We start from the raw sequence: 13,318 nt of genomic DNA, 5'->3' as shown, positions 1-13,318 counted from the left end.
TAAATCCACATTGCGGCTTATTGTACGTGATCGAGGAATGTGCTTTTACTGCGGATGTGTCGACCACGACGGCGCGAACATTGAATGTTTATCACATTCGTTTCATGCGCGGCGAGACCATGCATCAAGCTACATCAAATAATAAGATGCATTTATTATATTACTAGCTTATGCCCGCGACTTCGTCCGCGTGGAATAGTACTTTGGAAAGTTTTTAATTTAGGGTACCTATTCTGCCAATAATAGAACAAAGAAACTTCTACGGTTTATGAAACATATTTTAATACATTGCTTTATATCTGAGATAATTTTTTTTGTTCTTCCATTCTTGGTAAAGCATAAATATTTTGCGGGTAGCCACATTTTAGCAATACGACGTGTATTCTACCCTGCCAACACAAAAGGACTAATTCTTCATAGTGAACTCTTGACATCTTACGTCCTTTATTGTAAGTTAGGAGGGTAGGATTATAATTAAGACGGCATTCTTACTAAGCATGCTACACATATTTCCGATAAGTATACTTACCTATAGTAAATTTGTTTGGACGAACTTTCATCCCATATTTCAAGTATGAAAAATGTCGAAATGTGAAAAGAGCCGGAACAAATGTTTTTTAGGTTCCGTACCTCAAAAGGAACTTTGCTGTCCGCCTATCCGTCTGTCTGTCAAGACCCTTTATCCCGTAAACGCGCGGAGTATGTATCGAGTTGAAATTAAAACCCTAAACTCTGGTCAATAGTTCCGGAAGCTGTGAAAAAATTGAACTTCTAAGTTAACGTCATCAAAAGCTACAGTCATTAAAAAGGTGTTTCCATACAAATCGCCATAACAGAAAAAGTTATAGGGTACTCCCGGCTGTCCTAGAACTTGGAACTTGTTATAAAAGTAGCTCTATTAGCAATTTTTTCCCCTTATAGTATAAATAAATAGAAAATCTGAAAATTATAATTATTAATTTCTGACTGTCTATGTCAATAAGCCATCTAAAATTACCCCACGTTGCGTACATTTTGCTTTAAAGCTTAAAAAACACTGGATATTCATAAATACCTACGTACGGAACCGTTGATGCGCGAGTCCAAGTCGAATTGAACCGATTTTTTTAGTTCTTATCGAAAACTTAAACACAAAGATTCTTTGATTTATCTGTGATAATGACGACGTTCCATATAAATTTCATCCTCTATTTCATCCCTCGCAGGTAAAATTTTCAAACACGCTTGAAGAAATATCTATTTATTTTTTAATAAGTGCCCAAATGCCAAGTTTCATAAAGAACATCGATATCTTCGACAATGACGATCTTATTTATAAACTTTCTTCCCCTATTTAACCCCCTCACAGAAAGAATAAAAAAAAAAGCGTGAACAAATGTCTATTTATCTCTTAATCACGTGCCGAAATGGCAAGTTTCATGGTTTTTATCTTCGACAGCGACGAACTTCCACATATAAACTTACATCCCTATTTCAACCCTTAAAGTCCATGATATTTATTTATTTAATTCAATGGGGTTTGTAAATTTTCAATCCGCACTAGGCCGGCATTAATTCGTCGTCAGATTTAATTGTGTGCAATTAAACCTCGGAACTAAGATTTAATCTTGTTATAAATTCACGGAACAATTTTCTTCGTTACGCCATCTAGCGGCAAATAGAAGATTTACATCCGATATCGATTGAAAGCTCTAGAAAAAGCTTGCTATACACTAAAGAGCTTTCCACACTTTTGCGCCATCTATTGCCAGATAGCAAAACTAAAAACTACAAGGTTAAGTAGCGCCATCTCTGAGCGAGATCATTAAACTAAAGGGTTTACGCAGACTATCCTGAAGCTGAAAAATCACTGCGGCCGCGCAGACATAATAATCCGCTGCGCTTACATTATATTTATGTTACGAACCAACGTGAACTTGGCTGTCCGAAAATAGTTTAGTTTGACATATGTACGGACGAAACATGTAGTTTTTATTTTGAATATCGTTGGCGAAATAAATTTCATGTATGGATAAACCACACACCAATATGGATCCACGGTAAATATTCAAGTTTTGAACATTTCTTTGTAGCGAGCGAACTTTTGTTTTATTGTTTTGATTGGCCATAACCTCCTTTTGTGGTGTCGTAGGGATTTTGGTTGGTTTTGCTTTGTTTTGTGAATGAATTGCGAGTTCACAATTATAGTATCCGCATTATTTTTTAATTTATGTTTAAGCAACCAGGCTCCTTCTTTTAATTTATATTTTATGCGTTTTTTATTTACAAAAGTGACACGTATTGACTTTTTATAAGTATTTATTATTATTTATGGCAAGGCAGTACCTAAAATCAATGAATGCATGCATATTAGTTTTATGATTACGTTAGCATACCTGAACGCAAGGTCGGGGTTCGATTCCCAGACAGCGCGTGAAAGCTTATTTTTATGTAGCCATTAATATCGTGTCGGTGTCTCCAATCAACACCTTTTCAAGGTTTTCGCCAGCATAAATATGTCCACAAAACATGCAAAAGAGCTGTATGAACTTTCTAAAAGTTTCGGCAACTTTAAATTCACATAATTATACACACTAGACACTCAAAAATTTCTTAATGTTATAAGGTTAATAGTAAAAGTTACCTTTTTAACTATGATTGAAATGAGGTTTTTGTAAGTACTTTATACTGGAATTATGCTTAATGTTTATTTACCTACGATTATGTAGACCATTTTCGGTTACAGCGTTTTATAGAAAAAGAAAAGAAAAATGAATCTTCTGGTGATCATCAGTGTCCATAGCCATAAACGGTATAACGATCATCACTAAACCTTTAGCTTATATATATACTGTGACTACACCGACATTAGGAATGATATTTTCGCGTTTGTATCGGGAGCTTTGCTCTCGAGAAAGAGTAAGAACTAGTCTACATCTCGCGGGAATTTTAAAAATATATCCTTATTGCATCTCTGTGCCCTAGTCAGATCTGCTAAATTTCAAGTCTTTAGCTCCGTTAGTTTAAGCTGTGTGTTGTTTACCAATCAGTTAAGTATCCAGTCTGTCACGCACGCTTCTCTTTTACAGGTATAAATTAACGTGAGGAACATAAGCAATTGTTTAGTGAAGTCAGCTCTTCTTTGCAACCATTTTGATCACATTTTCTTGACAGCTACCTTCTCTCTGTTACAGAGGCAGTATTGGAAGGCTGGGTGAGCAGCGCGACCCGCGTTGGTACATCGACTCCACTTACGCCTCCTCTCTCAAGGTCTCGCTTCGGTTGCCTACCAGTCAACTTTTAGAAGGTAAGTCTTTTAAATAAAAATACAATCTTGAGCTAGAATATCAGCGCAATTCCTTATCGAAAAAATTGCTGCTATCTGTGGCGCTACCGCAGCAAACGCGGGTGTTTGTGATGGTTACCACACCCTACAACCAGTGTTTGGGGCATGTGACAGAACCGAGTCGCAGTTCAGGATCCAGGATACACTAGCTAAATCCATAGAACGCCATAACCCATCTATTCTACAGAATAAAAGACTATGAAAAATAGTCTATGCTACAGAAAGATCTGGTTTCCACTTGTCGGATATCGGGCCGGATTTTAATCGGATGTTCCAGTGGCAGACCGTTTTATATGAAGCTATTCACACTTGACCGACACAAATTTTCTATAGAAATGATCGAAACGGATCCGATACCCGCCAAGTGAGAACGGGCTCTAAGAACTCGATACACAGTTTTTTTTTATGTTTAACCCAATTTTCGCGCACATTGGCCGATTTCAAATCATGTGCACAAAACACAATATTCTTTAAACCTTGCTATAACACACACATAATTATACACACTAGACAACAATACAAAAACTATTAAGAAATAAAATATAGCGATTTCAGATAAACGAAAATTGGAGAGTAGTGACACAAGTTATGATGACTTAAATGTATTTTTTTAACGCATCACAAGAAAAATAAGACTTGAATAATTTACAGACTTTTTTCAACCGAGTTTTCTACGTCAAGATCTCAGGAGATTCATAATGGGTATGTTTGTGTTGCCCGACCAATGTTTTGTCGAACTGTTAGATCCAGTCAAAGATCACATGACATCTTTTGACACAGTTTTTATCCCAGTTTCTGGAGGTCAAAAAGTCTATAGAGAAATTTTGATCTTCAGATTAATCCCGTTTTGGCTCTTGATTGTGTACGTCAATTATTTTGTTAGAATTTGTCATTTGTTTTATCCTTTTTTGTTACCCTTATTACGTGTTCTTTCAATAGTAGCTTTTTAAAAAAATGATTGAAACTTATTCGGCCCTGACTCCATGACAGTTTTAAAATCAAAATTATCACATTTAAGTAATTAAATTTCTAAAGGCTACAAAGTTTTATTAAGATTTGTGGTGACGTTTTTTATTTTTGTGAATGTCTGCTAGGTCAAAGCTTTTTCATGTAAATGGAAAACAGCGCCATCTTTTGTCAGTCGTCTATACTAGAGCGCACGGCAACGTATGCGGCTGGCTCAATGAGTTACGGCTTTCACTACGCGCCGCTAGATGGCTGTGGCTTGCCAATTTTTTTCAGATTGATACATTGCTAAAATAATTGTAGTATATTTTATCTCAACTGATATCTTTGTTTTAAGATATTAAGGGGCTGTTTCACCATCCATTGATTAGTGTTAACTGGCGGTTAGCTGTGATGCCGTCTCTATTTGTTTTGTTCGAGTAGACGGAGACGGCATCACATTTAACCGGCGGTTAACGCTAATCAATGGATGGTGAAACAGCCCCTAAGTATCCACATGGCTAGCATGTAACTAGTGACGGACGGACGGACTCGCTTAGGGTTTGTTAGGAAAATTTTCTTCATATTAACTATTGTTTTTTATTAACAGACAGAATGAGGGCTATCATTTTTAGGCTCACTAGATGGCGCACTGTTGCGTGAGGTTTTTAAGTATGGCTTTCAAAGCCTGTTATTACGGGCGTGAAAACAAAGTTTAGATTAAAATCATATTTAATACACCTTAAAACCGTACCATAAAAATATCGAGCATGTCACAGTGTTGCATAGTCCCCGTTTAGTTCGGAAAAAAGAGAGGACAAAGGTTTCCGAAAGACAAAACTGTCTCAAAACACAGACATTCATTGCCCCGGAACGCATATTTCCCATAATTAATTTCAGATATTGCAAAATATTCACAAAATTATTCTAATTATAATAAACCCGCGTAGCTCACCCAGAAACTATGAGATTTGACATTTCGGAGACCTCACGCTACACTAGCGCCTCTAGTGGCGAATTCATACGCGATAGCCCTCATTAAATATGGATGATAATCCATCCGAAATCCAAGTTTATCATGAGTTCTTCGCAATTGTAAGCATTTATTGATCTACACAAACTCTCGCAATACTCAAGTATCGAGCCCGTTAATTGGTATAAATAAGCCGCGAGCATTACAACCGATGAATCTTTTACGTAATAAAATTTGACAAATTTGTCGATGATCTATAATTAAACTTTTTATTCCCCTAAACTATAGTATAGGGCCCATGGTATATCGTCATTACTTTAAAAAAATCTCGTACCTCGAAATAGATAATTTTCTGAGTGAACTTTATGAACATTACGTCAAGGTTCAATTTCGTTGACAAATTGATTTTAGATACGAGATTTTTTCAAAGTAGTGACGATATTTAGCCGTCTTCACAGTACGATAAGAATTTAGTTAATGGACATATTCTTCGATTTGTGAAGCGCAGACGATAATGATTGAACCGATTCATATTCTTACCCAACTCATGTTCAAGGGTAGATTTACCGGTAGTCATATTGTCCAACACATTCACGATCTGCTTCTTCTTAGGACGAAGATGGAAAGGTGTGGGCGTTAGACAATACAACCTGTAACTTTCGAAAATTGAAGTTCGTATCGTACCGTCCGTCCCTCTCACTCTCGTATCAAATAATATTAGCGTAAGCGAGACGACAAGATACGAAGTTCGAATTTTGCATTTCGTAGTACAGGGCCAGGTTTAGATACACATTGAAGAAGTTTTAATAGATTTATTTCCATGCCATTATAATGCTAAACAGACGCATATTTTTATTACATACTGTCATAAATCGCGCCCTAAAAATCACCAAGGGCAGGCAGAAATATAAACATACCTACACCAAAAAACAACCTTGCCTTAGCTTTATATTATGCTGGAGTTATGAGTGACGCATGCGATGTATTTTATGCGAACAGGTGCTAGTAATAGTATGTTTTTAAATATAAATGTTGGTGCTGTAGCTCTGCGGCTTGATTAATCTAGAAGTATTTGGCTGGTGGCCCTTCATTCGCGCTTGATTCCGAGGTTGATATCAATGTTACGGCTATTAAGGAGCAGAAGTACATAATGAAGTTGCTGGGTTTCTTATAGACACCTGCATTCATATCTGCCACAGTGGAGAGTGCAAAAATATCTGACGCCTCATTTACGCACGCTTTGTTGTGTCAGATATTAGTCAAAAGAAACGATAATCATAGGTACAGATGTACAGGCGGTGTTTTCTGTAACGCAAAAAGTAAAATAAAATAAAAGGTAGGTATGCATTTATGTAATTGTAATTAGGAAGTTTGATTCGTGCAAAAAAACTCATAATGTTACTTTCTAAAATAGTTGACCACACCAAGTTAGAAAAATATACAATGTCTATGGTTATATGTAGTTGATCTGTGATGTAATATAACCAGATATTTTGAAAAAAAGCAAATCAATGTTTTTGGCATCAATGTCTTTTTGGTTTATTTCATTTCTAAGTCCCAAGAAATACATCTATATTGCTATTCAAAGGCAATTTAAGTCTACAATTTTACAATATAAATATATTTAAGTCCTTCCCAATATATTTATCATTCTCGTTTAAGTGAAAAACCTCGAATACAGTTCTTGCTTGGCATTGATCATACGTTTATGGTGCCACTTTTCAGCTCCACAGAATCTAATGGCAACTCTAAATATGCTTGGATCTGTTTTATAATATTAGATCAAGTAAAAATATCACGGAATGTGTCAAACCACTTCCTTTTCTTATGTTTTATGAGGAAATTAGCGCTGCGAGTCATCAAACAGTTTTATATTCTCATTTGTAAAGTGGTTACGTTTGAAGCTCTAAATTTATTAATGCCTACAATGTTGTGAAGCTTTTGTGAAGTAATACGTTTGTTATATCATTTGAGAATTGTGTTTCTGACAGCCGAGAGAGCAGTTCAGTATAGTTCGCGATCATTTTAATAAAGTTTATGAGACTATATACATAATAGAATGATTTATACAACGCTTGAAGTTTAAATCCTAAAAACACTTACAGGAGTCAAAGTAGTCCATACTACCTACTGAAGAATTTAAAATTAAATTATTTAATATTTCAAATAAGAGAGAGAGAGAGAGAGAGAGAGAGAGAGAGAGAGAGAGAGAGAGAGAGAGAAAATACATTTGGAAGAAAAAAATAAAACAAAACAGTGAATAGTAAAAATTGGGCCTCACTCTACATAAAGTAGCGGCGCAATGCTGTCTTGCTGTGGGACCCATTTAAAACTAAACACATACACATCGGCTGTCGGTAGGCCTCCAACAAGATGGAACGGTGGATGCGGAAAGCACAAGACCGGTCTGAGTGGAGAGCGTTGGGGGAGGCCTATGTCCAGCAGTGGACGTCTTTACTGTCATTCGGTGCAAATGGAAAATGGACAACTCGAAATTATACGTCAAAGCAGAAAAAGGACAATTTGAAATACATCAACAAGGAACCTTGTCTTATGGAAAAGTTGACTTGCCGAAAAAAAGCGACCACTTGTAATTACGTACACTCAGAAATATGATCCATCCGCAAATGTTCCACCCGCAATCATTTTGTTTTGGGCCTACATACCTATATTAAGTTAAGACTTATTGATTTAGACAACATTTACTACGAGTAATTACCTATTGCTTATTTACTTTCATCATCATCATGTCAGCCGAAAGACGTCCACTGCTGGACATAGGCCTCCCTCAAGGCTCTTCACTCAGACCGGTCTTGTGTTTTCCGCATCCACCGCGATCCCGCGATCTTAACCAGGTCGTCGCTCCATCTTTTTGGAGGCCTACCGACAGCTCGTCTCCCGGTCCCGGTCCATTCGAGAACCTTCTGACCCCATCGACCATCTGTCCTGCGAGCAAAATAAATGATTAAATATTTTTATGGACATCCCAGCCTATATACGTCCTATATGCTGGGCACAGCCCTCCTCTCAGAATGAGAGGGCTTGTCCAATATTTTCTGATAATAATGGCCTAATTAGAATTGTTGAGGACACTAGCTATTAGCAACGATATTTTTTTTAATCCTACCGAATTGTTGACAACCAACAAATAGGAAGCATCAAACGTCAAAATTACATAAGCACTGACGACATGTTTTTTTACAAGTGTCACTGTAATGGGAAAAGGAAGCTACCGAAGCAAATGGTGCGCATACGATTTGGCAAGGCAGCTTCTTATTTAACTTGTTCGCGGTCGAGAGAACATTTCAGTTTTACAGCATTTTTTGCGGCTAGGTATGATAAATCAGGATTGCTAAAATGTGGAATTTATTCGTTTTATTGCTTTGAGAGACACGCTGTATGTTTTGGGTTTAGTTAATTTTTGTTAGATGTGAAATATTACGAGTATATTGCGGCGTGAGCGAAGTGTTTTAGCTTTGTCAGGAAAATTGTTAGGAGATGTATTACAGCGTAAGACTTCCACTACGAGAAGGACGGATGACCTGGTTAAAGCCAGGTTCACGGTGGATGCATGCTGCTTCCAACCGAAGTAACTGGAGATATATGGGTGTGGCCAATGCCCAACAGTAGACGTCCTTCGGCTGATGTGATGATGGCACATAACCCATATCCATATAATATTATAAATGCGAAAGTGTGTTTGTGTGTTTGTCCGTCTTTCACGCCGTAACGGAGCGACGGATCGACGTGTTTTTCGGCATAGAGATAGTTTATGGGCCCGAGAGTGACATAGGCTACTTTTTATTCCCGAGGGAACAGCGCGCGATAACCGAATACTACGCGGGCGGAGCCGCGGGCAAAAGCTAGTAATATTATAAATGCGAAAGTGTGTGTGTTTGTATGTATGTTTTGTCCGTCTTTCACGTCGAAACGGAGCAACGGATCGACGTGATTTTTGGCATAGAGATAGTTTATGGGCCAGAGAGTGACATAGTCAGGTTTTGTGCAATTACCATGAGATATGGAGCCGAGCAACCGAGTTGAGTTAGGGGCACCAGTTGCAGTCAAACGTTTGATTGCAAGTGGCAAGTCGCCGTTCATAGTGGAAAGAAAGAAAGCAAATAAATTTATTCACAATATATCGAAAATACAAACTGAGACATGGATGCACAGAAACTACACCACCGCTGGACAGGAGTCTAGAAACAAATTTCTCCTATGCACACATATCTCAGGTTGCTTTTTTCTACTACGCTACTTAAGCAGCAGCACTAGCGACATCTATGTTTCGCTCTCATCGAGAGACGTCACATTCTTTCGGAACTAACCGCTCACCCAGACAAGAGATGTCGCTACTAAACAATCAAATTATGATTGGTTTTTTGGAGTCTTTTTGTATTTTTTATTTCAACTCCAAATTTGTTACTTTTACGGGTATCCCGTGAAAACCATATCGAAAATACAAACTGAGACATGGATGCACAGATAAACCAGAAAAAGAGGCCAGCGCTGGGAATCTATGCATGTCTCAGTTTGTATTTTCTGTATGGTTTTCACGGGATACCCGTAAAAGTAACAAATTTGGAGTTGAAAATAAACAACACAAAAAGTCTCCAAAAAACCAATCATTATTCACAATACTAGACATAACAATATTATTAAGTACAAATAGATAACACGAAAGATTCTATATGTCATTGCGGTGCGGTGGCGTGCTAAGGGGGAGGCCTTGTTCACCAGTGGACGTCTTTCGGCTGATGATGATGATGGAGTTGAGCAACGAAGGCGGAGCGGACGAAAGCTAGTTATAATATATCAAAACACCTAATCATTATTGGTAGCAATCCGCGCCCACTAGACATATACACATATATAATATATATATATGACTTGGCATACCAAGAAGCCAGAAATATACCGACGTTGGCATTTTATGAGGCTTTTTTATAAAATAACCCGGACACGCCAATTTATTTGCATATATTAAGGGTTATTTATTTACTTTGTGTGACGCTTGACGACGGATTTGTAGATAGAGAGTAATTCACAAATCAGGGTTCGTCGGGCTAGAACGGGATTTATTAAGGTTCGAAGTGGAGCTAGTACTGTTTATTGCTTATTAATAGTACATTTTGTCTTAAGGGTGGTAAATAAGGAATTATGAACAAGTCTACTAGAAGCCCCAAGTCAAAAGCTGAGTAATGAGTTGGTGTTCGTAATTCTAGTACCATTAGTGAGTAAAATATATAATGTATTTGTAAGGCAAAAAATATTATTTTTACAAAGATTAAATACGGCTGGCGCAGCTCGGGGGCAGCGCCAGCAGCCTCCCGCTACATCGCAGCAGAGTTATTGAGCTGTACGGCCCAGTAGTACATAAATAAATACAAACTCATTACGCCCTTAGGCGTAATAAGCAAAAAAATGGTCCTTGGACTTTAGTATTCAGGGAGTTGCAACCAAGTTAGCTGCATAATATTACGACACTGCTTACGAGCAATTAGTGTGATGAAAATGCAATTTACATGTCAAAAGTACAACATAAACATAACGAATACGTTTATAGGTAGTTATATGTATATTCTTCGGTTTATTAAATTCGCTATGATACTTTTTCCGTGTTAATTTCGACGACTTAAGCTTATTAGGATTCCTTTCATAACTCGCATCCCAGGGCATCCATATTAGCATAATGATTCAGGTCATTGACCCCATGTGTGGCACTGTCAATGTTGACCATTGTATCACCCATGACTTAAGCAAGACTGTTTATGTTGCTAAAATGATCTCCACGTTTCGACCACATTTCGACCATGCTCACGACACGCGTACAGCCAGAGGCCTTATTGTCTAACACACTTGAAACCACAATCGTTTTCACCACTTTCTTCTGTCAAACGGTATAAGAGGAGAGTAGGAAGAGATAGTGATTTCGATTGCGAACGTCAGCGCGTTAGAAAATACGGCGTCAGAAGATGAGAGTTCGAATCCCGACCGACGCATTCGCAAATATTTTCCTTTAAAAAAAATCTTAAAGCATCGTCTCCACCAATAATGTGCGAGGATGTGTTTTTCATTAACCAATAGAAATGCTACATTTAACTATCCTCGCACAGCACATCTCTAGTGGAAACAGCTGAGCGGAGCGAGGCGAGGTAAATGAAGCGTTTCTATTGGATCATGAAAAACACATTCCTCGCACATCTCTGGTGGAAATGGAGCTTAAGTATTGTCGGAAAAATATTAAATTAAAAAAATCATAAAGCCCGAGTGCCTTAAAAACTAAAAGGAAGAAAATAAGTCTACTTAGTGGTCAGTCAACAGTCGGGAGCCATTACCAAGATTTTTTGAGCTGGTCATGATTTGAATTGGGTCCCGAATGTTGAACTTTAAATGAGCTAATTGGCAGAGTTCTAGACCACTAAACTTATTTTCATCCATTTAGCTTTAAAGGCAACGGGTTTTTTAAATTTTTAAAATTTAATTTTTTATTTTATACTTTTTTGATATTTCTGTGAAAATCGTAGACTAAAAGTATTATAACCTATATATTTAGAATGCGCTAATTATTAGCTTTCATTTGATACCCATATTGTTACAAAACAGAATTATATTTTTATATTCTCCCGCCATATTTTTTTTCGCAGACAACTAATTGAAATATATATACTTACCCTATGTCACTCTCGACAGTTATAAAAAATTCAATGAAACCTCTTATACCTCATAAATGTATGCAGTCCACGGTCCCAAAGGAAGACCAGCGCCGTTCGCACTGGCGGTATTATGCTGATTTGGGACCACATCGTGACCTGATAAGTAATTTTTTTTTTCGTTTAATTCTATATCCATATTATCTTGTGTGTCACGAATAAATGTTTTTTCTTTTCTTTTTTTTTTTAATATGTTAAATCCGTCCAGCCGTTTAGGCTGTTGCGAGGACCAAAGAAATGGACATACATACCCACATACATACCTACATACGCTCGGAAAACATAACCCTCCTTGGGGCAGTCGGTTAATATGTTTACGTCATAACTTACTAATTCGCTTGTAAACTTCATATCATTCACCTAACAACTATGAACAGCGTCATTTATACAACCCCTTAACCTCCAAATTATGACAACCTTCCAGCGTACAAGACATAAAAATTATGAAATGTTGTCAATACATAATATCCTGTAAATGTCGCCGCATTCGACGCGGTGCGTCAACGGAAAAACTCGCGTGTTTTCGCGTTGAGTCATGGCGACGAATGCGGCGAGCGTACACTAATAATTTATATTAGTTGTATTAAATGCGCAAAATTTTGTAGGTAGATTAGGTTGATTAAGCTTTTGCTCTTACATAGTAGCTATGTGCAGTTTAATTATTTTGATCGATATAGAAAATAAAAAAGAAAATATTCATTGGTGACAAGGTGGGACAGTCACCAGCACCAATATCTGACACAACAAGCGTGCATAAATATCTGATACGACTCTATTTCTAGGGCCGGAAGGTCGTGTCAGATATTTTTGCACGCTCCACTGTGGCAGATATTAATGCTGGTGACTGGAAAAAAACAAATAAAAACAAGAATAAAAAAATGCGTATGTCAAAAAATGGTTCCAAATCAGCCAGTCCATACCTACTACGAAGTGGCTAAATTCGAAATTCGTATCTTGCCGTCCCCGCTGACGCCTTAATGTTATTTAATCGCGAGTTGAGAGGTGAGGTACGATACGAACTTCGATTTTTGAATTTCTTAGTAGCTCCTTGGTCTTGCAAACTTCAGTAAGTTAGGTGAGAGAGCAAGATTAATACTAACTTATCCGACAAAATACGATGGAAATATATTCACTACATTTGTAAAGGAAAAAAAGAATAGAATATTTATTCGTGTAAAAATGGTAAGAATGGATAAGAATAAAAAAAATAAAAAGTAGTAATGCTTGTCACGGAATGGTACCAAATCAGCAATCTGCCGGTCTTGCGAACGACGCTGGTCTTAAAGGTCTTAAAGGCTAGAGCTAGGCTATTACTGAACCAGTGATGAGCTAGAAGACAGCCGGATAGCCTAGTTAGAGAAC

At 37.4% G+C, this 13,318-nt stretch overlaps 1 protein-coding gene across 5 annotated transcripts in view; it reads left to right on the top strand.

Annotated features, from left to right (window-relative positions):
• Positions 1-13,318, top strand: part of cher (filamin A protein cher) — a 136,742-nt gene that overhangs the window by 65,224 nt on the left and 58,200 nt on the right. For 3 of the 5 annotated variants that reach the window (XM_074102915.1, XM_074102916.1, XM_074102914.1), the window contains exon 2: positions 3,174-3,286. Coding sequence is in view for 2 of the 5 variants with exons in the window: in XM_074102912.1 (XP_073959013.1) it covers positions 2,008-2,039; positions 3,174-3,286; positions 3,977-4,027 (196 nt within the window). In the remaining 3 variants the exon portion in view is untranslated. Of the gene's footprint in view, positions 1-1,936; positions 2,040-3,173; positions 3,287-3,976; positions 4,028-13,318 lie in introns of those variants that run through there. The other 2 variants (XM_074102912.1, XM_074102913.1) reach the window with 2 other exon arrangements.

Source organism: Choristoneura fumiferana, chromosome 19 (assembly GCF_025370935.1).
Source record: "Choristoneura fumiferana chromosome 19, NRCan_CFum_1, whole genome shotgun sequence".
Lineage (NCBI taxonomy): Eukaryota > Metazoa > Arthropoda > Insecta > Lepidoptera > Tortricidae > Choristoneura > Choristoneura fumiferana.
Note: the sequence above shows the minus strand (reverse complement) of the source record. Positions and strands in the feature narration are given on the sequence as shown.